Below are 22,541 nucleotides of genomic sequence, written 5' to 3'. Positions count from 1 at the left end.
CAAAAAAAACCGACAAGCATTATGTGCCTTTTGAAAGTTTAATTTAGAGTCTACTTTGTACACTAAAACATATAGTTAAAGATTGAAAACTACTTATCTAATTTATTATATTTATATAAATCTTATGTGATCTTGTAGTTTAATTTTAATTTTTAATTATTGTAAACTATTTATTACCATGTTTATGTAGTTATAAAATAATATAAAATTAAATTATCTATTTATACATACGTTTACTTAATCATTACAAAGTAAGCAGTTATCCATTCAGGTGAGATGAGTAACAAAACAAAGGTATGGTAAATAGAGTGGATAATAGAATACCTATTACTTGTTTCATCCATTACCCATTGACACCCTTACCTCAAATAACTTCAACTAATTGACATAATTAAGGATTCTAGAGTATTTGATATAGAAATTTTGTAGTAAGTTAATATGCTTTTATTCTGCTGTCGATAAATAACATATGCAAGATCAAACCTAATTTGAGGACATCAGAACAATACCCAAGAAATCTCATAAATTTGATTGAGTTTTCAGAATAAACAACATATGCAAGATCAAACCTCATATGAAGATATCATACCCAAGAAACTTAAAAACTAAGGTTAATTATGATTAGGCCAAGTTTTCTATTAGCTCAATGATTTTGTTAGACTAAGAATGATATCATTTAAGCTCTATTCATCGATAATGTAAGGGTATTCTTGTAATTTTATATACTTAGAAGGATGTTGTTATTTATTTTATTATATAATTTTTTTACTACCTTCATATATTATAAATATGTTCTTAATTTTTTAAAAATTTGAGAATTTTATATATTATTATTGTTTATTTACCCGTTTACTTGAATGATAATCAAAAGCATATTAGAATTAACTTATTTCATATAATCGATCTATGCTTCATATTCCTCATACCTATATGTGAAATTTCATGACGAGACAATTCTATCCTCAGGGGACAAATATTCTCCGAGTGGGCCCTATGACAACAAATATGAACAGGCCTAATCCTCTTCTTGGTTGCCACGTGTAGACTGTGATTGTCCTACGTTAGAAAAGACGTTTACCGACGTGTAGACTGCCATGTGGCTTGGATTGAGAGAGGAGAGAATTGGAAGAATCTGGAGAGTGAATACAAAGGTGTTTGGTGGGTAGATAATAATAAGAGATGGCAAAGTATAAGAATAATGCTAAGAGATGATGGATTAATTTATGTGAAGATAAATTTTTTATATTTTTTTATTTGAAATATCATATAATTGAGGGGTCAGTTGTTACACTAATGGAAAACATGATTGGAGGTATTGTAATTAGAGACTCACAAACCAACCTATGCACAACATGAGTGCATTGATAAGAAAACAACAAGTAATAAAATGATTATTTTTTATTAATAAAATTTGAGTTGCGAAGTTTAATTCATAAAGTATATTTAAAGTTAAATTAATTTTAAAAAATTTATGATTTGTTTTTATAAATTTGGGTGCTGAAAATTATCCATTAATGGATTTGTATTATCGGAAGGTTGGTGGGTGTCGAAACATGAAAGATATGGTAGAACAGAAGAAAATTTTTAACTAAAAATAAATAATAATGAATATCTAAGCAATATATATTTTCATTATATAAAAAATTAAAAAAAAGAAGTGGTTTTTATTTGTAATATTTTTTTTAAAATTTCAACATAAATATCATATATAGTAATTTAAATTAAGAAAAATTGCTTAAAATTATTCTTTAAACTCCTTAAGTTATTTTTTTATATTTCATAATTCAATTTGCAATATTCATTAGTAACTTAAATGAAATAAAAAAAATAACATAGACATATTTATTAAACTACTGAAGAGTTTCATATTAAATAAAAATATTCCTTATATGAATAAAAAAATTGGTGTAAATTGATTTAGAATGTGAAAAATATTATTAATAAATAATTTTTATAAATTATTGTATATTTTAAAATATTTTTATTTTTAATTTTATTTGCGTATATGTTCATGTAATTTAAACTTTTGGTTAGACCACCATGATTTCATTACTAGGAGTGGAATGAGGGTGGACCCAATGTTGTTTTATAAAAAAAAAAAAAGATTAGGGAAATGTTGCCCTTATTGTTTTTCCATATTACGATAGTTCAAACTCTTGTTTAGGTCCCAACCTTAAACATGTAGTTGAGGGACTCGAGGCGAGTTCCACGAAATAATTCAAGAAGTGGGGGTAGAGAGTTAAACTTGATCAATTTAGATTTTTGCTTCAAGAAAGGCAAGCAAAGGAGCAAGAGGTTTACATATTTAGAAGACCACAACTATGTTTACTAGTGTCTCTTTGCTTTTCAAACCTGAACCAAATTCACTATTTGTTAATTGAATATGAAAAATGTTAGCAATCCCCATTAACTTTTCCAAACATATTTAAGAGTATTAAAAATATTCAACATGCTAGAACACTAAAAGTAACTTTTTTCTTAGAGCTTGAGTGTAATCTATCTACTTCAAATATCAAAATCTTAATGATTCTTTTAGGCCTAAAGTGAAAATGGAAAATCATATGTTATTAATAAATTAATAACTCGACGTAGTACTTTCGTTTTTGTTATTTATAACGTTATTTATTTATTATTTGTAATTAATCATGTGCGTATTTCATTGGCTCATGTAATTACCATATGAATGCACAATAAAATATCTAATTCAATTAATAAATATATAAATATATTTAATTATACATTAAATAACTTATTCATGTAGTAATAATGGTTGTTTTACCTAATTTGGGGTTTAAGGATATGTTATAATTAAGTGTACTGTAAGGGTTTAGGGATTCTTTTTTTTTTTACGTTTTTCTCATGTTGGGGCACTAACGCTGGAAATTGTTTTCCAGTGTACATGAAGTCGTCAACACTAACACCAAGTGCAAAGTTGAAGTTCATGTACATGACTGACATGATCTTCATGTTGGAGATGAACATGAACTTCAAAAATCCATTTTGTTGACTACCCCCCCTAAAAGTAACTTGTTTCTTAGAGCTTGAGTGTAATCTATCTACTTCAAATATCAAAATCTTAATGATTCTTTTAGGCCTAAAGTGAAAATGGAAAATCCGACTTCAATTATCATAAATATAAACTTACTTGGAGATATAACCTTGATATTTTCAACATAAACAATAACGTGTATGTACCAAAGACATAGTATCATTTAAAAACATTTTCTTTAGACTTACTAAAAGACATATGTTAAATTTTTAGAAAAGAGAAATACTTCATTGACTTGTTCATAACTGACTATAACGAACCTCTATTTATAATAAAGAAAATAAGTAGAATCAGAGTATAATTAAACTGCACATGTCTCAATTACACCCAAACTCTAACATTAAAGATAACCTTGATGCTTTCAGCATAAATAATTACGTGTATGTACCAAAGACATAGTATCATTTAAAAGCATTTTCTTTAGACTTGCTAAAAGACATCTATTAAATTTTTAAAAAAGAAAAATACTTCATATACTTGTTCATAACTGAATATAATGAACCTCTCTTTATAATAGAGGAAATAAGTAGAATCAGAGTATAATTAAACTACCCATGTCTTAGTTACACCCAGAGAATCAGTTACACTTAAAGATAAGTCCTATCATAATTAAACAACTGAGCATAAATAGAAGACTTAAATAACTAAAACACTTTTTAACTTAAACGCTTCTTTGAGACATCCTCTCATGAGACTCCTGCAAGATTCTATTATATTAATTTCTATTTGTGGGATTTCTTCTGTGAGAATCATGCAAAAGTTTTCACTACCTGCTCTTCAATAACATTAATTTTCACTATTTGATGCAAATATTTGATGTTTGAGTTTCTCATATGCACGGAAATTGTCCTTGAAGAGATCTAGAATACGGAGATCAACTTCTTGATGAGATGCTTAACATTTTGCTTTAATGTGAAAGGCTGAAATATTTCACTCTAAGCATTGACAACCAAAATACTAGTATGGATAAATTCAATATTTTACCTCAATGTTGTGTCAGAAGTTCCATTGGAAAGTAATAAAAAAAAAAAAAAAGAAGAGTCCAAACTGAGCAGTGTGTTAGTCTCCAACAAACATTGCATTAAAATAATTGAATGGTCACCTCTACATATTGAGCATTCAACACCAATTTGTTCTAACTCTAAGTGAATATTACTGATGAACCTTGAGCTCAATTATTGACTTACAATATTCAATTATTGTCACTATCATCTCATGGTGGTGATTATTATTAATATTATACATAGAGAGTATGTGATACTTTTTTGGTAATCGATAGAGTAACCCTCCAATTGCTCCACATGGAGCCATAAATCCCATCTCGAACAGTTTACAATGTATATAAGTCATAGTTTAAGCACTAAAAACACTATCCAACAGCCTTTTCCAATTCAAACCCAATTAGATTGACTAAGTTGACATATTGGGCCAATACTGAAGAAGAAAACAAAAATTTTAACATCTAAGATGCCAAAAAACCGACAAGCATGATGTGCCTTTTGAAAGTTTAATTTAGAGTCTACTTTCCACACTAAAACATTTAGTTAAAGATTGAAAAACTACTTATCTATGTATAAGAATTAGATTACAATAAACCTACTTATTGCATAAGAATTAGATTGCACCCAACTATAGAACTAGGATAGATCTTGAATTGTTTACTTTAGATTGAAATTTTAATTTAGAGTCTACTTTCCACACTAAAAAATATTAGTTGTGTATGTAATTAGGTAATTTTACTTATTTATCATTTTACTATTTATTAAAATAAAATGGAATGAGATAATACCTATTGTTTATCTGTTTACCCATTTATGGATAATATAAGGGTATTCTTGTAATTTTATATAATTAGGAGGATGTTGTTATTTATTTTATTATATAATTTTTTACAACCTTCATATATTATAAATATGTTCTTACTATTTAAAATTTTCAAGAATTTTATATATTATTATTAATTATTTACCCGTTTACTTGAATGATAATCAAAGGCATATTAGAATAACTTATTTCATATAATTGGTATATGATTCATAGACCTCATACCTATATGTGGGAGTGGCCCACTTATGACATTCATGACCAAACAATTCAATCCTCAGGGGACAAATAACCTCTGGGCCTTATGACAACATGTGTGACAAGGAAAACAACGAAAGGGCACCCTCACCAAAACCGCCTAATCCTTATCTTGGTTGCCACATGTAGACTGTGATTGTCCTACGTCAACAAAGACATTTACCCACGTGTAGATTGCCATGTGGCTTGGATTGAGAGAGGAGAAATTGGGAAGAATATAAGTGTGATCTTGTCGTTCATTAATCTTTGAAGTGGGGTTTTCTACTATCTAAAACATTTCAGTAACTATGGCTTCCATCGCTTGATATGCCAAGAAGAAGATTGGACGATCATATTTGGTACCAAAGAGTAAGTACCCATTTATTTTAATATAAACTTTCGACAAACTATTACGCAACGCCATCTGCTTCTTACAGATCACTACTACTACTACTACTACTACTAGTAGATGATTAGGGTTCGTGATTCAGTGCTGTCCTATCAGTTCTTCATGAATGATTCCTTTGTTCGTTCAAAAGTTTGTTTTTTTACTTCATTTTTAACCAGTTAGGCACACAACTGTGAGGCGGCTATTTTTATAAGGTGAAATTACTTTAAGACCCTCGTATGTTTATTCACAATTCTACCCTTTAGTTTAAGAGATTAACAAGATTTTTTCATCTACTAAGATTTTGGGTTTAATAACTAAAAAAAAGGAATAGTAATGTTATGTTTTTTTAAGAATTCAGTGGGATTTATGAAGAATGCTGTGTTTGGAACACAAAAAGAAAGTGGAGAGAAAAGAAAAGAAAAGAAAGAGAAATTTTTTTTCTCTTGTTTGAATGCGTGTGGAAAATGAGAAAGAAAATAGAAGAGAAATATAATTCAAGTTGTTTAGATATACGTAGAAAAAAAATAGTAATATTTTAAATTATTGATGATTAAAATTTTATCTCAGGTTTATTTTTTCTTTAAAATTTTAAATTATATATGATTTTATTCTCCTTAAATTTCATTATTTTGTGAGAAAAATTTTATTAACTAATAGAGATAGTGATTTTTTTTTCTCTCGAAGATTCTCCAAACAACAAAAAATACATTTCTCTTCCTTTATTTTATTTTTTGTGGTTTCCAAACAGATACTACATGCTAATGTGTTATATACATTTTCTCTCGTATACATTCCACTTATGGTTCATTTCCATATAATTTTAAATTATTAATAAATATTTAATAAAATAACAATGGCAAACAAGCACTATCAAATTATGAACATAACTCTTGATTAAGGGCTCTTTTAAACCCTTCTAGTAATTTCTTTCATCTACAGAGTACATTATTGTAATCGAAAATTATTGGTTCCTTTACAAATATAAGGTTGATTAGTTCATAAAAACTGATCAAATAGAAAACTGATAGTGGTACTTGTACCACTATAATATTAGAACTCCTAAAATGCATTACAACACCCAATAATGGTAAAATCTTGCTCTAAATTGGTTATCCTTCTACCAAATCTGTAATTAGGGATAAGAATTTTACCTGATTACCCAATTAACCTATTTACTTGTTAATTAAAAAAATATAAAAGATTTTTTTTCCTGTTTACGAATTTGAGTTAATTTACCTGATTACCCGTCACCCAGTTTATTAACAAAATAGATATAGATAATGGATTTTTCGGATCTATAGAATATGTATGCAACCTAGAAGAAGGAAGAGACTAGAGAATAATAAACTATTTTTAATAAGTTTTAATAGTTTTGCTGTTTTCAAATAATTTATTATATTTATATAAATCTTATGTGATGTTGTAGTTTAATTTTAATTTTTAATTATTGTAAAATATTTATTACAATGTTTATGTAGTTATAAAATAATATAAAATTAAATTATCTATTTATATATATGTTTTACTTAATCATATACAAAGTAAACAGTTATCCATTCGAGTGAGAAGAATAACAGAACAAAGGTATGGTAAATAGAGTGGATAATAGAATACCCATTACCTGTTTCGTCCATTACCCATTTACACCCTTACCTCAAATAACTTCCACTAATTGACATAATTAAGGATTCTAGAGTATTTGATATAGAAATTTTATAGTAAGTTAATATGCTTTTATTCTGTTGTCGATAAATAGTATATGCAAGATCAAACCTAATTTGAGGACATCAAATCAATACCCAAGAAATCTCATAAATTTGATTGAGTTTTCAGAATAAACAACATATGGAAGATCAAACCTCATATGAAGATATCATACCCAAGAAACTTAAAAACTAAGGTTAATTATGATTAGGCCAAGTTTTTCTATTAGCTCAATGATTTGTTTGACTAAGAATGATATCATTTAAGCTCTATTCATCGATAATGTAAGGGTATTCTTGTAATTTTATATACTTAGGAGGATGTTGTTATTTATTTTATTATATAATTTTTTACTACCTTCATATATTATAAATATGTTCTTATTTTTTAAAAATTTCAAGAATTTTATATATTATTATTGTTTATTTACCCGTTTACTTGAATGATAATCAAAAGCATATTAGAATTAACTTATTTCATATAATCGATCTATGCTTCATAGTCCTCATACCTATATGTGAAAATTCATGATGAGACAATTCAATCCTCAGGGGACAAATATCCTCCGAGTGGGCCCTATGACAACAAATGTGAACAGGCCTAATCCTCTTCTTGGTTGCCACGTGTAGACTGTGATTGTCCTACGTCAGAAAAGACGTTTACTGGCGTGTAAACTGCCATGTGGCTTGGATTGAGAGAGGAGAAAATTGGAAGAATCTGGAGAGAGACTGCAAAGGTGTTTGGAGGGTAGATAATAATAAGAGACTGCAAAGTATAAGAATAATGCTAAGAGATGGTCACCTCTACATATTGAGCATTCAATACCAATTTGTTCTAACTCCAAGTGAATATTTCTGATGAACCTTGAGCTCAATTATTGACTTACAATATTCAATTATTGTCACTATCATCTCATGGTGGTGATTATTATTAATATTATACATAGAGAGTATGTGATACTTTTTTGGTAATCGATAGAGTAACCATCCAATTGCTCCACATGGAGCCATAAATCCCATCTCGAACAGTTTACAATGTATATAATAGATTGAACAATGGAAGATATAAGTCATAGTTTAAGCACTAAAAATACTATCCAACAGCCTTTTCCAATTCAAACCCAATTAGATTGGCTCAGTTGACATATTGGGCCAATACTGAAAAAGAAAACAAAAATTTTAACATCTAAGATGCCAAAAAACCGACAAGAATGATGTGCCTTTTGAAAGTTTAATTTAGAGTCTACTTTCCACACTAAAACATATAGTTAAAGATTGAAAAACTACTTATCTATGTATAAGAATTAGATTACAATAAAGCTACTTATTGCATAAGAATTAGATTGCACCCAACTATTGAACTAGGATAGATCTTGAATTGTGGGTGACACACATTAAATAATATTTTCTCTTGGTCCCTAATTGCCTGGCTGACACAATTTACAAAGTTTTGCATATGAGAAACTAGTAACGACTTGGTGCTTATTGTGAATGATTTCATAGAAGCAAAACCTATTTGAATATTACCCAAATATCTTGTGTTGCTTTGCATTAAGCCTACTTCATATAATCAAATGTAGTAAACGAATGAGTTGTAAACACCAACTTTTCCATTGTTGCTGAACAAGTGAGAAAAGAAAGGAAATCAGCCTTGTTATTTCCTTTGTGTATAGGATCAAGGTTAATTACTAAATCTTCTAAATTCGTGTTTTGGCCCTCGGACTTCATATTCCTCATATAAGCATCCTTTCTATAACCTTCAGAGGTGAAATGAGCAATCTTCATTGGTGAGTAAGTTGTGTTGAGGTAAGTGTAGGAGACCATTTTTTAATTCACGACATTTGCTTTATTTGCTACGGAATTGAAGATGGCAGCCAATTTCAAGTGATTTCATCCTTCACACATTAAAATAGCTTATGTGCAATGTTTATATGCTTTTATAGTAAACCTAGGCATATTGGAAACTTTACTTACCCAATATAAAAGTAAAATCTATTTCCTCTTGATCTACTCCACCTTAAGTAGAGTTTAGTGTTATAAAACCCACATAACTAGGTTCAATTGGACTATGTCTTATGCTTGGGTTAATAACACATGAGACCAAAACAATGTCAAATTCTAGTTGACCAAGTCAAGTTGTCTGATTCAATTGATGAATCAGCTGATCCAACCTGGTCATGACTAGGTCATATGATTCCCTCACTCGATGCACAATATGGGAATTAATAAGGGAGGTGACCTTGCTCTCCTATAACTTTGATGGGAAGGAGGTGACTGACACACCACATATTGTAAAAACAAAACCACACGTGGCTTTAATATTATCAAAATTAGAAATCCAGTTAGCATTAGTGTACCCTTCTATTACAATATGAAATCCAAAATAATGTATTCTGTAATTATTAGTACCTTTTAAATATTTAATAAGTCTTTTAATAACATCCCAATGAGTTTTATCAGGGCTACTTATATACCTACTCAATCTTCCTACTGCGTTGGAAACATTTGGTTTGGTATAGCTTGATAAATATATTACACTTCTAATAATTTGATAGTACCTCATCCGAGAAACACTATCAGCACCATTCTTGTTTATTTTTTTTGCTAGAATCATATGGTGTGGTAACTAGCTTACAATTCTCATATCTGAACCATTTTAAAACTTTTTCCATATAATGAGATTAACGCAACATAATCTCATTTTCATTTTTAATTATTCTGATTCTTAAATTATATTTGCTAACCCAAGGTCTTTCATATCAAAATAATCATTAAAGTATCTTTTTACCTATAATATTTTGATATTTTCATTTCCAAATATTAAAATGTCATCAACATAAAGACATAAAATAATGAAAGACTTATTGTATGTTTTCCAATACACGCATTTATCAAAATCACTTATTTTGAAACTATAAGATAGGATCACCTTGTCAAAATTTTCATGCTACTGCATAAGAGCTTGTTTTAGACCATATAAGGATTTGATTAACTTATACACCTTATTATCTTGACCAGGAACTACAAAATCCTCTGACTGTTCCATATAAATTTATTCCTCTAATTCGCCATTGAGAAATACTGCTTTAACATCCATCTGATGTATTTCTTGAGCCACGTAACAACTTGGCTACTGACACAAAAAGTGTTCAAAAGTTTCAACAGCTCCAATCTCAGAGGAAACTAGCAACTGGTTGTTGGGCAGTCTCAACCTTCTCGCCCCCCGATTATGGCTATTTGGGTCCCTCCACCAACGGGTCACTACAAGTTAAACTTCGATCAGAGCGCTTTTGGCTGCCTGGGTCCTGCAGGTTATGGAGGAGTTATCTACGATGCAAACAGTTGTATCCTCTTCTCCTTTGCTAGGCCACTTGGAGTCTCTGACTCTACCACAACATAACTCTTTGGACAGAGATTCAAATATTTACAAGCGGGCTACAAGCCCATCAAAGGGGACTAAAAAAAGTCATTGATTGTTGTGCAAAGTCTATTTGTGCCAATCATTTGGCAGACATTCAAGCTAAGTTAGGTATTTTGCTGAAGACCCGCTTAGCTAGGTTTGTTTTTACTTTTCTCTCTCTTTTTAATAGTTTATACACCATATTGAAAAAACAAAAAAACACAACCAGGCAAGCCATTTGATTTAGAGAATTCCATGTCCCTACCCATTGAAATTATTCTCGACTCTGCCACCATTTTCCTTCTCTTCAACGATCGCAAATTTTACAATACCACTCTGACATGAACCGTCTTAGGGGGGGGGGGGGGGGGGGGGGAGGGAGTTAGTCAACATGAATCAAGAGATGAAGTTCATCTTGATTAATTAGGTCATTTAAAGAAACCGTTAGTGGTGCCAAAGCCAGATTCAAGTGAATGAAGCACTATCGCACTCATTTTCCCTCTCTTGTCCCTCACGCTCTCAGCCTCCCATCTCCATCTCCATCTCCCTCTCCCTCTCCCTGTCGCCTCTCCCTTTTTCCTCTCTCACCTCCTCTCTAGCTCTCGGCCTGTAACAACTCTACCTTTCCCCCTCCAACCTTCCCCTCCGGACTTTCGTCGCTTATAAAATCTCTGACTTCTCCCTCCATTTTTTTTCTATTTTTTCAAACCCCAGAGACACTGTCTCTTTTCTAGGCTAATCGAATCTCAATTTCCCTCTTTTTTTTCCCTTTTTTTTTCAAATAATCAGTCGGTTCCCATTTGTGACATAAACCTTTTATTAGTCTGTCGTCGGGGATCAAGATCTGGGTATCGAGGATAATTTCATATAGATGCTGGTGCCTGGGGTTTTGAGGAACATCCTGTTGGCTTCGGTTGTGCGTCTTTTTCATCGATTTTTTTTTTTTTTTTTCATATGATGTGGTTAGATAATCAAAAGGATTAATTAGTGCCGGAAAGGATTATTTTCGGAGGGAAGGATTATGGTGATGGCGGCTGCGTCGTTCAACGATATTGAAAGAGCTTAGCAGATGTACCGTGACGGGAAGCATGAGGATGCTTTGGAGTTCTATACAGAAGCACTTGCGATCTGGGATATATTTTGCATCTGGAAACTTCAATATTTGACCCGTGCTGTTAACAATTTGGATGATTTTGATTAATTGTGTTAGGTGCTTCATTGGATTCCTTGTTTTTGAATTTCTTTAAAGAAAACATAATCGAAAATATAACCGGGGGGGGGGGGGGGGGGGGGGGGGGGGGTCGTTAGTGGAGCGCAGATGACATTTCATCTGGATGCAGATGATGAAGCGGTCCTTCATCTCCACGGTTTAAAATCCTTCATCTCAAAGAAGGCCATATTTGATCTTCTTTGAGATGAAGGACGCGTGACGCTTCTTTTTCCCCTCTCTCGTGTGTCCACATTTTCCTTTTTTTCTTCCTCTCTCCCGCACTCCCTCTCTCGTCTCCCTGCGCCCCCGACGTCGCTGCTGCCTCTCTTCTCTTGGATTCTCGTCTCCGTCTCTCGGTCTTCTCTCGGACTTGCCCTCTCTCTCGCACCCTCTCTCGTCTCCGTGCCTCCCCCTCTTCTCTCAGACTCGCTCTCCATTTTTCTCTCTCGCTTCTCTCTCTCTCTCTCTTATCCCTCTCGACCTCCCTTTCTTCTCTCTCTTCTCCCTTTGAGCCTCCCACTCCTTTCTCTCTGTGGCTATTCTCCTTTTCCCAAAAATACCTTTCAATTTCGTTCGATTTCCCTATTTCGATTACGATTTTCTTCGATTTTGACATTTGGGCATCGATTGCTTAATTTCTACTTCGATTAGGCATCGATTTTCCCATTCGGCATTGATTTCACCCTTCGGCTTCGATTTTCACCAAATTTCAGAAGGTATAACTAAACCCTAATTTTTTTTCACTAAAGTAGTGCCTAATTGGGGGTTATTTGTGCATAATTGTGGGATTTAGGGTTACGGTTTAGGGTCTAAATTCTTGATTCGTATTAGGGATTATTTTTAAGGTTTAGTGCTCGGTATTTAAGGGTCCTGTAATTAGGGTTTAGGGTTTATCGTTAAGGATTTAGGGTATTTTAGGGATTAGGATTTTTAAGGTTTAGGGGGTTTAGGGTTTTTAAGGTTTTGGGGATTTTGTGTTTTTAAGCTCTAGGGTTTTTTGGGTTGAGGGTTTAGGGCTTCTAAGGTTTAGGGGGTCTAGGGTTTAGGGTATTATGTTATGGAATTAGTGTTTAGGGTTTAGAGTTTAGTAGCTGATAGGGTTTGACTTTAGGGTTTGATGGTTTATGGTTTAGGTTTTATTAGGGGTTTTTGAGTCCAATTCAAACAAGGCTGGGTTGCCTACACGGGCGTCCATTAGCCAACAAAACTCGACCCCCATCACTGACAAGGTACAGTTCGTAGTGACTGCGAAGTTATATGGCGCTCTACCAGAGATGTTCGGTGAATTTGGATTTGATGTGTGTGTTTTCTCATTGTTTAGTGCATATGCAGTAGTGAAAATAGTTTAATTAATTTTGAAATGTTTGAGAATATTGTTGAGAATTTTTGAAGTACTATGGAATGTTTTTGCCATGTGGTGAGGAGATTCGGGTGTTATACATATCCACCACATGGTATTCTATTTTTAATGGTTTGTGTTTCTGTGACGGGTAAAGGTTGTCTGATAAAGTTTTTTTCATGAGGACTGTCTCGGATTTAGATTATACATGGCTGCAAGAAGACAACCAACTAGTCGACCATATGACATTTGGACCTTCGAAGACGATAGCAAAATGCTCGATCTCTTGGTCGAGCAGGTTAATCTAGGGAACAAGTTGCCTAACAGGGTATGGAAGCATGAGGTATATATGGACTGTGTTAATAAGTTCAATGAAGACGCAGTCAATAAAAAGACTGTTAAGCCGGTGAAGAATCGAAAAAGATCATGGAAGAAAACATACCAAACGGTAACAAGTTGTATCAACACTAGTGGGTTCGGTTGGGATGCAACCACACAACGAGTTACTGCATGTAATTCTATATGGCTTGACTACATAAAGGTTAGTAAATCATGATGTACTATAACATATTTTTTATGTTTTTCGCGTTAGTATAATTCTATTCCAAGACGTATAAATGATGTTTTATTCTTGTAGGAGCATAAAGATGTTGAGAAGTACAGACGTGAAGGTTGTCCCCCTATACAACAAATTAGCTGTGGTGGTGGGAAACACAATAGCCGTAGGGTAAGGAGGTGCAACCTTTGTAGATCGGGCCGATGAACTCATCCATGAATCGGAACATGTCCCGATGGATGAGCCCGAGGATGTTGATATAGTTAGGGATACTCCATCGCCATTATTAAGCATGGATGAGTCTCCAGGTAATCAATCTGAAAAAAGTAAGCGGTCATCTTCAAGTCGTCGTAGAAAGAGAGCCGAAATGCCCGATGATGACACTAGTAGATTCATTAATGCAATGGATCGAATAGCTCAAACATTTGAGAATTTCATGATGAAGCCTAAAGAGAAAGAGCTCGATATTGAAAGAGATTGGGTCAAAGCCCTCAGGGAAATCCCGAACCTGTCTGCAGAATTGAAGTTTCACGCTCTTTTATGGTTGGATACGCCAAGTAAGAAGGTCATGTTTGCGGAGATGACAGTGGAAGAGCAAGTCGAGTGGCTTAAATTTTGTTTTGAAAACTACTTGTAATGCATTATAAATACACTATTTTTTTGGAATATTGTTATGTATTAGGTATGATGTTTGAATTATGACGTTGCAAGACTTATTAGTATGGTTAGTATTTAAATTTGATATGTTGTTGTGTTTATATATTGCATGGATGAATATGGTAGATGAGTATGGATGTAAACAATTAAATGAATATGGTTGCGTAGGGATGTGATTGAATGTAGGATGTGGGAATGTGGATGAATATGTTTGTGTATAGGTGTGATTGCAAATAGGTTATGATTGAAGATTGATGTTTACTTGTGTTTATGACATTTAGGCGATTGAATTTGTAGATTTCCATGGATACTATGACAGACGAAGAACAGGTTGCAACTATGGTTGCATTCACAACTTTGTTTATCGCCATGGGAAGATACTATATGTACCATTGCAACAGACGTGTACCACGTTCTTGTGGGATGAATGGTCCATTGTATTTGCAAAAGGCACTAGACAAATCACCAGTTAAATTTGGGAAAGTTTACAGGATGAATCAACTAGTATTTCACAAATTGGCAGATATACTTACTAGTAAAGGGTTTTTTATCAACCACAAAGACCATCTCATTTGAAGAACAACTTGCATATTTCCTCCTAATTGTTGGTCAACAACAATCTTATAGTGTCACAGCAGAGATATTTGATAGATCAAACTAGACCATAAGTAAGTATTTCAACAAGGTGTTGGATGCAATCCTCAAACGTCACTTTGATTACGTCAAACGACCTTCGGAACGCACACACTCGAAGATTTTAACCAATTCAATGTTTTATCCGTACTTCAAGGTAACATCACTTCCTATAACTAAATAATTTTAGATTAATATACAAAGTTAGTCAATATTAATTGAAAATGTATAATTAGGATTGTATTGGAGCTATTGATGGAACTCATATCAAAGCGAACATTCCACTTGAAGATCAACCAAGGTTCTGGAATAGAAAATGATATCTCTCACAAAATGTGATGGCAGCATGTTCATTTGACATGCAATTCACTTATGTACTTGCTGGATGGGAGGGATCAACAGTTGATTCCCGTGTACTGAAGGACGCATTGACTCACCGAGATAAAATCTTTGTACCTGAAGGTAAGTAATATATTTTTATGCAGTCATTTTTTATCTATTTTATCTTCAATTATTTTATGTAGTATATAATTTCTATTATAGGAAAATATTATCTAGTCGATGCTGGTTATGCAAATCTTCCAGGATTTTTGGCTCCATATCGAGGAACCCGGTATCATCTGCAAGAGTTTGGAGATAATATTCCTAGAAATGAAAAAGAATTATTCAACCGAAGACACTCATCTTTACGGAATATTATTGAGCAAACTTTTGGTGCTTTAAAAGCTCGATTTCAAATGTTAAAAGGCACTCCTCCATTTTCTTTTAAGATCCAGGTGAAAATTGTACATGCTTGTTGCATATTGCACAATTATATACGTGGAGAGGATTATGATGATATATTTGAAGATGAAGATGATGATTCGGGTGGCGAGTTCGGTGGAGGAGGTGATGCGGTCCAATTAGGTGCAATGGATGATACAGACAGCGACGATTGCGATGGTCTTGAGGATGTGGGTAGCTAAGTAACATGCTTTCGGAGGCAGAGTGCATTAGAATCCACAAGAGCCGCACAATTTCGAGATGCCATATCGACTTCCATGTGGAACGATAAATGATGGTTGTATCTTATTACTTTTGAACGTGCGTCATTTATATGTACTAAACTTGTAACTTGATGATTTTAATATTAAAGGAACGAACTCGTTATTAGAATAATTTCTTTTAGGTTATTAATAAAGTTGTATATGTATTTATTTATTACTTTTGTTAAATTTTATTACTATATTAAACTTCATATATAAGTCTTTGGTAAATAAAATATAATTAAAGTATGCATTTGATTAATTAATTACTTTTAATTTTGTCAAAATATATTATTAATTAATACCATGTAAAAAATCTATCTTATGTTATTAATATAATACTTTTTTATTCATTGATCATATTTATTTTTTATTTACTCTATTGTATTTGTAATTTAATAGTGGTAATTAAAATATTGTTAACTCAAACACTTGGTTTAATTAACTTATTTTTATAATTAATAAAATCAGTGGTTTTAATTTTCGAAGATGAAGATGAAGGTGAACTTGTCCACACTAACACCCATTGCGAAAGATGAAGATCATATAGATGCATGAGATGAAGATGAAAATCAAATTTTCGTTTTGTTGACTACTCCCCCCCAATAGTAAATTCCATAATTTACACAATTACATAAAACCTTCATACTTAAACAACTCAGCAGCAAGAGGAAGAAGAAAAGAAGAAGAAGAGGACACAAACCAAGATTACAAGGGGAAAAAGAAAAGCTACGAGCTTAAGACTTGGTCTTGAATGGGATGGCCCTGATGACAATCTGGTGGTAGACTGCAGCAAGAGCAGCACCAATGAACGGACCAACCCAGAAAACCCACTGTAAATAAGAAAAAAGAAACAGTTAGAACACATCTGATGTAAGCCAATTAGAACACGTGAATTGATGGATTTGGAGTCTTACATGGTCATCCCAAGCATGGTCTTTGTTGTAGATGATCGCTGCTCCAAGGGACCTTGCAGGGTTAATGCCAGTTCCAGTAATGGGGATTGTGGCCAAGTGTACCAGGAATACAGCAAACCCAATAGGCAAGGGAGCAAGGATCTGTTATAATAAAAAAACAGTTTAGTTAGACTCCATCAACCAGATTAGCATTTCAGTTTACATTTCCCATACACCAAGCTTGAAAGGAGAGCACAAAGTCAATAATGGAGTTAAGATAAAAAGATAGAGAAGGACAGGAGTAATGAAGTTGCCCTTAAATAATTGAAAGACATCAATAATATCACGTGCAGTGGGCATTTGGAGGATCAAATTTCCATTTTTTCAGGGTAAAGGTTATGGGGGAGGGACCCTTGAATAGGGGTAGCATCGAGCCGAGCCGAGCCCGAACCTACCTAAGTTCGAGCCGAGCTTGATTTAAATATTTCGAGCCAAGCTTCAAGCAGAGCATCGTCTCGAGCCTAATATTGCAATCGAACACGAGCCCAACGAGTTCGAGCCGAGCTTCGAGCCAAGCTCGAGCCTCAACATTCATTTAAAACTTTTTAAAAAATATATATCGAATAAAATGTATATAAAATTATACATACATTTTACATAAAATTGGGCATGACCTCTACATAAAATTGGGCATAACCTATATATATAATACGTGTATAAGATTGGGCATAACCTCTACTTAAAATTGAGCATAATCTATATATATAATACTTGTATAAAATTCGGCATGACCTCTACTTAAAATTGGGCATAATCAATATACATAATACCTGCATAAACACTCCATAAACACTCCATAGAATTGTTTATACATTCCATAAACACTCCATGAAATTGTTTATACACTCCATAAAATAGTCTAAACACTCCATACACTGTATAACATTATAAATAAACTCCATACAATAATCAAACACAACAAAATTAAATGAAATATCACTATCAATTTACAATCACCCAAATAAAAACTATCAATCCTTTAAATAAAATCTTATTACTATTAGAGACTTACTAGAAAATTACAATAAATATTTTAAAATTTTCTTAGAAAAGTTAAATGGACCTCTTATTGCCTTTTCTAAGGAAATAAATAAAAATTAATAATTAATCTAATATATTATTATACTTATTGATAAATTTTAAATCACATAAAATGTCAAACACAAAATTGCTATGAAAATTGCCTCATGCTTAAAGTATTATATCATCAACTGTCAAATACTTATTCAAAATTTTCTATATGGTTTTCTAACCCATCTTGGTAAGAAAATCTTACTTAGAGAATTATATGATTTTTTAAAAAGAATTTATAATTAGAAAAATATTTTGAAAAAACATGAGGCACTAATGGTCCCTATATTTCTACTAAAAATGTCTTTTCAACATTTATTGAAAAAACCACTAATAGTCTCTAGAAACGTATTTCTACTAAAATATCTTTTCAATTTCTTTAAGAGCCATGAGGAAGGGACAGAGTTTTTTTTTCCTTGTTTATGATCTCGCCCGTAGGGGTGGGTTTGAATAAATTATATATAAAATTATGCATACATTTTAAAAAAATATAATGATAGGGGAGGTTCAGGATTGAATTTCAATAATGGATTAAAATGCACCAATATTAATCTTTTTTACTCCAATTGTTGTCTAGCTTGTTTTGTAATTTTTGAATCCCCCTAGATGAAAATTTATATTCTAGGAAAAAATAAAAATATTTTTCCTATGATACATATGCCCAAAAAAACCTTTAAATAAAATCTTATTACTATTAGTGACTTATTAGAAAATTACAAGAAATATTTTAAAATTTTCTTAGGAAAGTTAAATGGACCTTTTATTGTCTCTTCTAGGGAAATAAATAAAAATTAATAATCAATATAATATATTACTATACTTATCGATAAAATTTTAATTAAATAAAATATCAAACACAAAATTACAATGAAAATTGCTTCATGCTAAAAGTATTACAGCATCAACTGTTAAATACTTATTCAAAAAATTTCTATACAGTTTTCTACCCCATCTTGGTACGAAAATCTTACTTAGAAAATTATATGATTTTTAATAAAAAATTTCAATTAGAAAAATGTTTAAAAAAACATGAGACACTAATATTTTATAGAAACTTATTTCTATAAAATTTATTTTAAATTTTTTTGAGAGGAAAAAGTTTTTTTTTTTTTTACTTTATGATCTCGCACGTGCGAGATCATCTTCGCGCGGAGGAGGGGGGAGATTATTTCTCCCCTAATTTCTCCCCTGAAGTTAGGTTATGGTTTTCCGCCGAGACAACACGGAGGGAAGGACGTTACGGCACCGGGGAGGACCTATCGTCAGGGATGACGAAGGTGGCGGCAACGTAAACGACGATGACGGAAGCAATGGCGACGGAAACAAATGCGATGACGAGGAGAGAAAGAAATCAAACGGACGGCGACAGAGGCAGCCGATGAGCAGCTGCGACGGTGGTAGAGACGGCCAACGAACAGTTGCGACATCGATAGAGGCGGCGACAACAGCCGACGGGAGGGGTTCGGCGGTGACAAGGGTAGGAAAAAATCTCCCCCCCCTCGCTCTCGATCCCACTCCCAATCCCGATACCGATTCCGACTCACCTCGAGCAGACGAATCGAACCTGGCTTCGGTCGAGCTCGGCTCGTTAAGGTAAACGAACCGATTTTGGTGCTCGAGCTTGGCTCGAGCTCGATAGATAACGAATCGAACCGAGCCGGTACCGTGCCGAACTCAAGCCGCTCGCGAGCCGGCTCGGTTCGAAGCCACCCCTACCCTTGAAACAAGTGCCAACTTTGAGTAAAAAGCAAGCATCCAAGGAAAAGCATGGATAACCCATTTTAAAAGTAGAGAAGCCTTATATGGAGAAACCATTCAGGAATGAGAGTGAGGGTGGTCTTTCAAATTTATCAGAATTTGGAATATTGAGATGAGACATGGTGGTTGGTGCCTATTGTTTTCTTGAAGCAGTTTAGGCTAAGGTTGTAGATTCTACTAGCAAAGAGTTGTAGAAGACAAATAGAAGGAACTGCAGAACCAAAGGCCACCGGAAGGAAATCCACGACCTAGGAAAAAAGATGAGGAGAAGTAAAATCTAATCTAAGTGGCTTGGAGAAACTATCAAGAACATAGAACAAGATTCAAGAATTAGTCAACAGAGATGGCATATTATCAGAACAAGAAACCTTTTGAAAGAATAGTAAACAAACTCAACATTTGAAGGACTCAGATCACTATAAAGGAAGAAGATTCGGTTTTTTAACTAATACTTACAGGAACATCAGAATCCCTGGCGTTTCTCTTGGCATCAGTGGCAGAGAAGACAGTGAAAACAAGAACAAAGGTTCCACAATTAGGGGTGGCTTCGAACCGAGCCGACTCGTGAGCGGCTCGAGTTCGGCTCGGTGCCGGCTCAATTCGATTCGTAATCTATCGAGCTCGATCCGAGCTCGAGCTCTGAAATCGGCTCATTTACCTTAACGTGTCGAGTTCGATAGAAGCCAGGTTCGGTTCGTCGGCTCCCGAGCCGGCTCGAGGTCAGTCGGGATCTGTATCGGGTCGGGAGTGGGGGAGCGGGAGCGTGAGTGAGAGCGAGGGGGGGGGGGGGGGAATTTTTTCCTCCCCTCCCATCAGCTGTTGTCGCCGCCTCTACCGTCGTCGACAACTGTTCTCTTCGGTCACCACTGTGGTTGTCCGTTCTATTTCTTCCTCTCCTCGCCGTCGCCTCTGTTTCCGTTGCTGCCATTTCTGTCACCGTCGCTTCCGTCGCCGCCGCCGCCGCCTCCATCACAGCCGTCATCCCCGATGACAGGTCCTCCCCGGCGCCATAACCCCCTTCCCTCCTCCTCGTCTCGGCGAAAAACCAGAACCAAGGGAGAAATTAGGGGAGAAATAATCTCCCCCCTCCCCCGCGCGAAAATGATTTCACACGTGCGAGGTCATAAAGTAAAAAAATAAAAATCCTTAAACTCTCCTTCCTCGTAGCTTTTGAAAAAAATTAAAAATACAGTTTATAAAAATAAGTTTCTATGAACTATTAGTGTCTCATGTTGTTTTTAAATATTTTTCTAATTGAAAATTCTTATTAAAAATCATATAATTTTCTAACTAAGATTTTCCTACCAAGATGGGGTAGAAAACTGTATAAAAAATTTTTGAATAAATATTTATGTTGTAATACTTTGAGCATGAAGCAATTTTCATTGCAATTTTGTGTTTGACATTTTATTTGATTAAAAATTTATCGATAAGTATAATAATATATTAGATTGATTATTAATTTTTATATATTTCCCTAGAAGATGCAATAAAAGGTCCATTTAACTTTCCTAAGAAAAATTTAAAATATTTTTTTAATTTTCTAATAAGTCACTAAAAGTAATAGGATTTTATTTAAAGTTTTTTTTGGGAATATGTATCATAAGAAAAATATTTCTACCCTTCAGTTTAAGAGATTAACAAGATTTTTTCATCTAAATTGGTTATCCTTCTACCAAATCTGTAATTAGGGATAGCAATTTTTCCTGATTACCCAATTAACCTATTTACTCCTTAATTATAAAAAATAAAAAATAATTTTTTTTCCAATTTATGAATTCGAGTTAATTTACCCAATTACCCGTCACCCACTTTATTAACAAAATAGATATAAATAATGGATATTTCGGTTCTATAGAATATGTATGCAACCTAGAAGAAGGAAGAGAGTAGAGAATAACAAACTATTTTTAATAATTTTAAATAGTTTTTATGTTTTAAAATAATTTATTATATTTATATAAATCTTATGTGATGTTGTAGTTTAATTTTAATTATTTTCAACTATTTATTACCATGTTTATATAGTTTTAAAATAATATAAAATTAAATTATCTATTTATATATACGTTTACTTATTAACTCATATGTAAACGGGTAAGAAAATCATATACAAAGTAAGCAGTTATCCATACGGGTGAGATGATTAACAGAACAAAGGTATGGTAAATAGAGCGGATAATAGAATACACACTACTTGTTTCATCCATTACCCATTTACACCCTTACTTAAAATAACCTCCACTAATTGACATAAATAAGGGTATTCTTATATAAAAATGGAATCAGGTAATGCCTATTGTTTATCGGTTTACCCATTTATCGATATTGTAAGGGTATTCTTGTAATTTTATATACTTAGGAGGATATTGTTATTTATTTTATTTTATAATTTTTTACTACCTTCATATATTATAAATATGTTCTTATTTTTTAAAATTTTCAAGAATTTTATATATTATTATTATTTATTTACCCATTTACTTATTTCATATAATTGGTATATGGTTCATAGACCTCATACTTATATGTGGGAGTGGCCCACTTATGACATTCATGACCAGACAATTCAATCCTCAGGGACAAATAACCTCTAAGTGGGCCCTACGACAACATCTGTGACAAGGAAAGCAACGAAAGGGCACCCTCACCAAAACCCTATCCTCATCTTGGTTGCCACGTGTAGACTGTGATTGTCCTAACGTTTACCCACGTGTAGCCATGTGGCTTGA

The 22,541-nt window shown here is 33.1% G+C and overlaps 1 protein-coding gene across 1 annotated transcript in view; it reads right to left on the bottom strand.

The window, feature by feature from the left end:
- Window positions 1-16,761: 16,761 nt before the first annotated feature.
- Window positions 16,762-22,541, bottom strand: part of LOC137938888 (probable aquaporin PIP1-5) — a gene marked incomplete at its 5' end in the record, with an annotated part of 28,672 nt that continues 22,892 nt past the window's right edge. Inside the window, 2 exons of the mRNA XM_068783981.1 lie at window positions 16,762-16,857; window positions 16,942-17,083. Of these exons, the coding sequence (XP_068640082.1) occupies window positions 16,762-16,857; window positions 16,942-17,083 (238 nt within the window). The remainder of the gene's footprint in view (window positions 16,858-16,941; window positions 17,084-22,541) is intronic.

The sequence above is a fragment of the Aristolochia californica genome, unplaced genomic scaffold (genome assembly GCF_029961685.1).
Source record: "Aristolochia californica isolate CCGP_79_NKW_82.1479 unplaced genomic scaffold, dmAriCali1.0.hap1 SCAF_8, whole genome shotgun sequence".
Lineage (NCBI taxonomy): Eukaryota > Viridiplantae > Streptophyta > Magnoliopsida > Piperales > Aristolochiaceae > Aristolochia > Aristolochia californica.
Note: the sequence above shows the minus strand (reverse complement) of the source record. Positions and strands in the feature narration are given on the sequence as shown.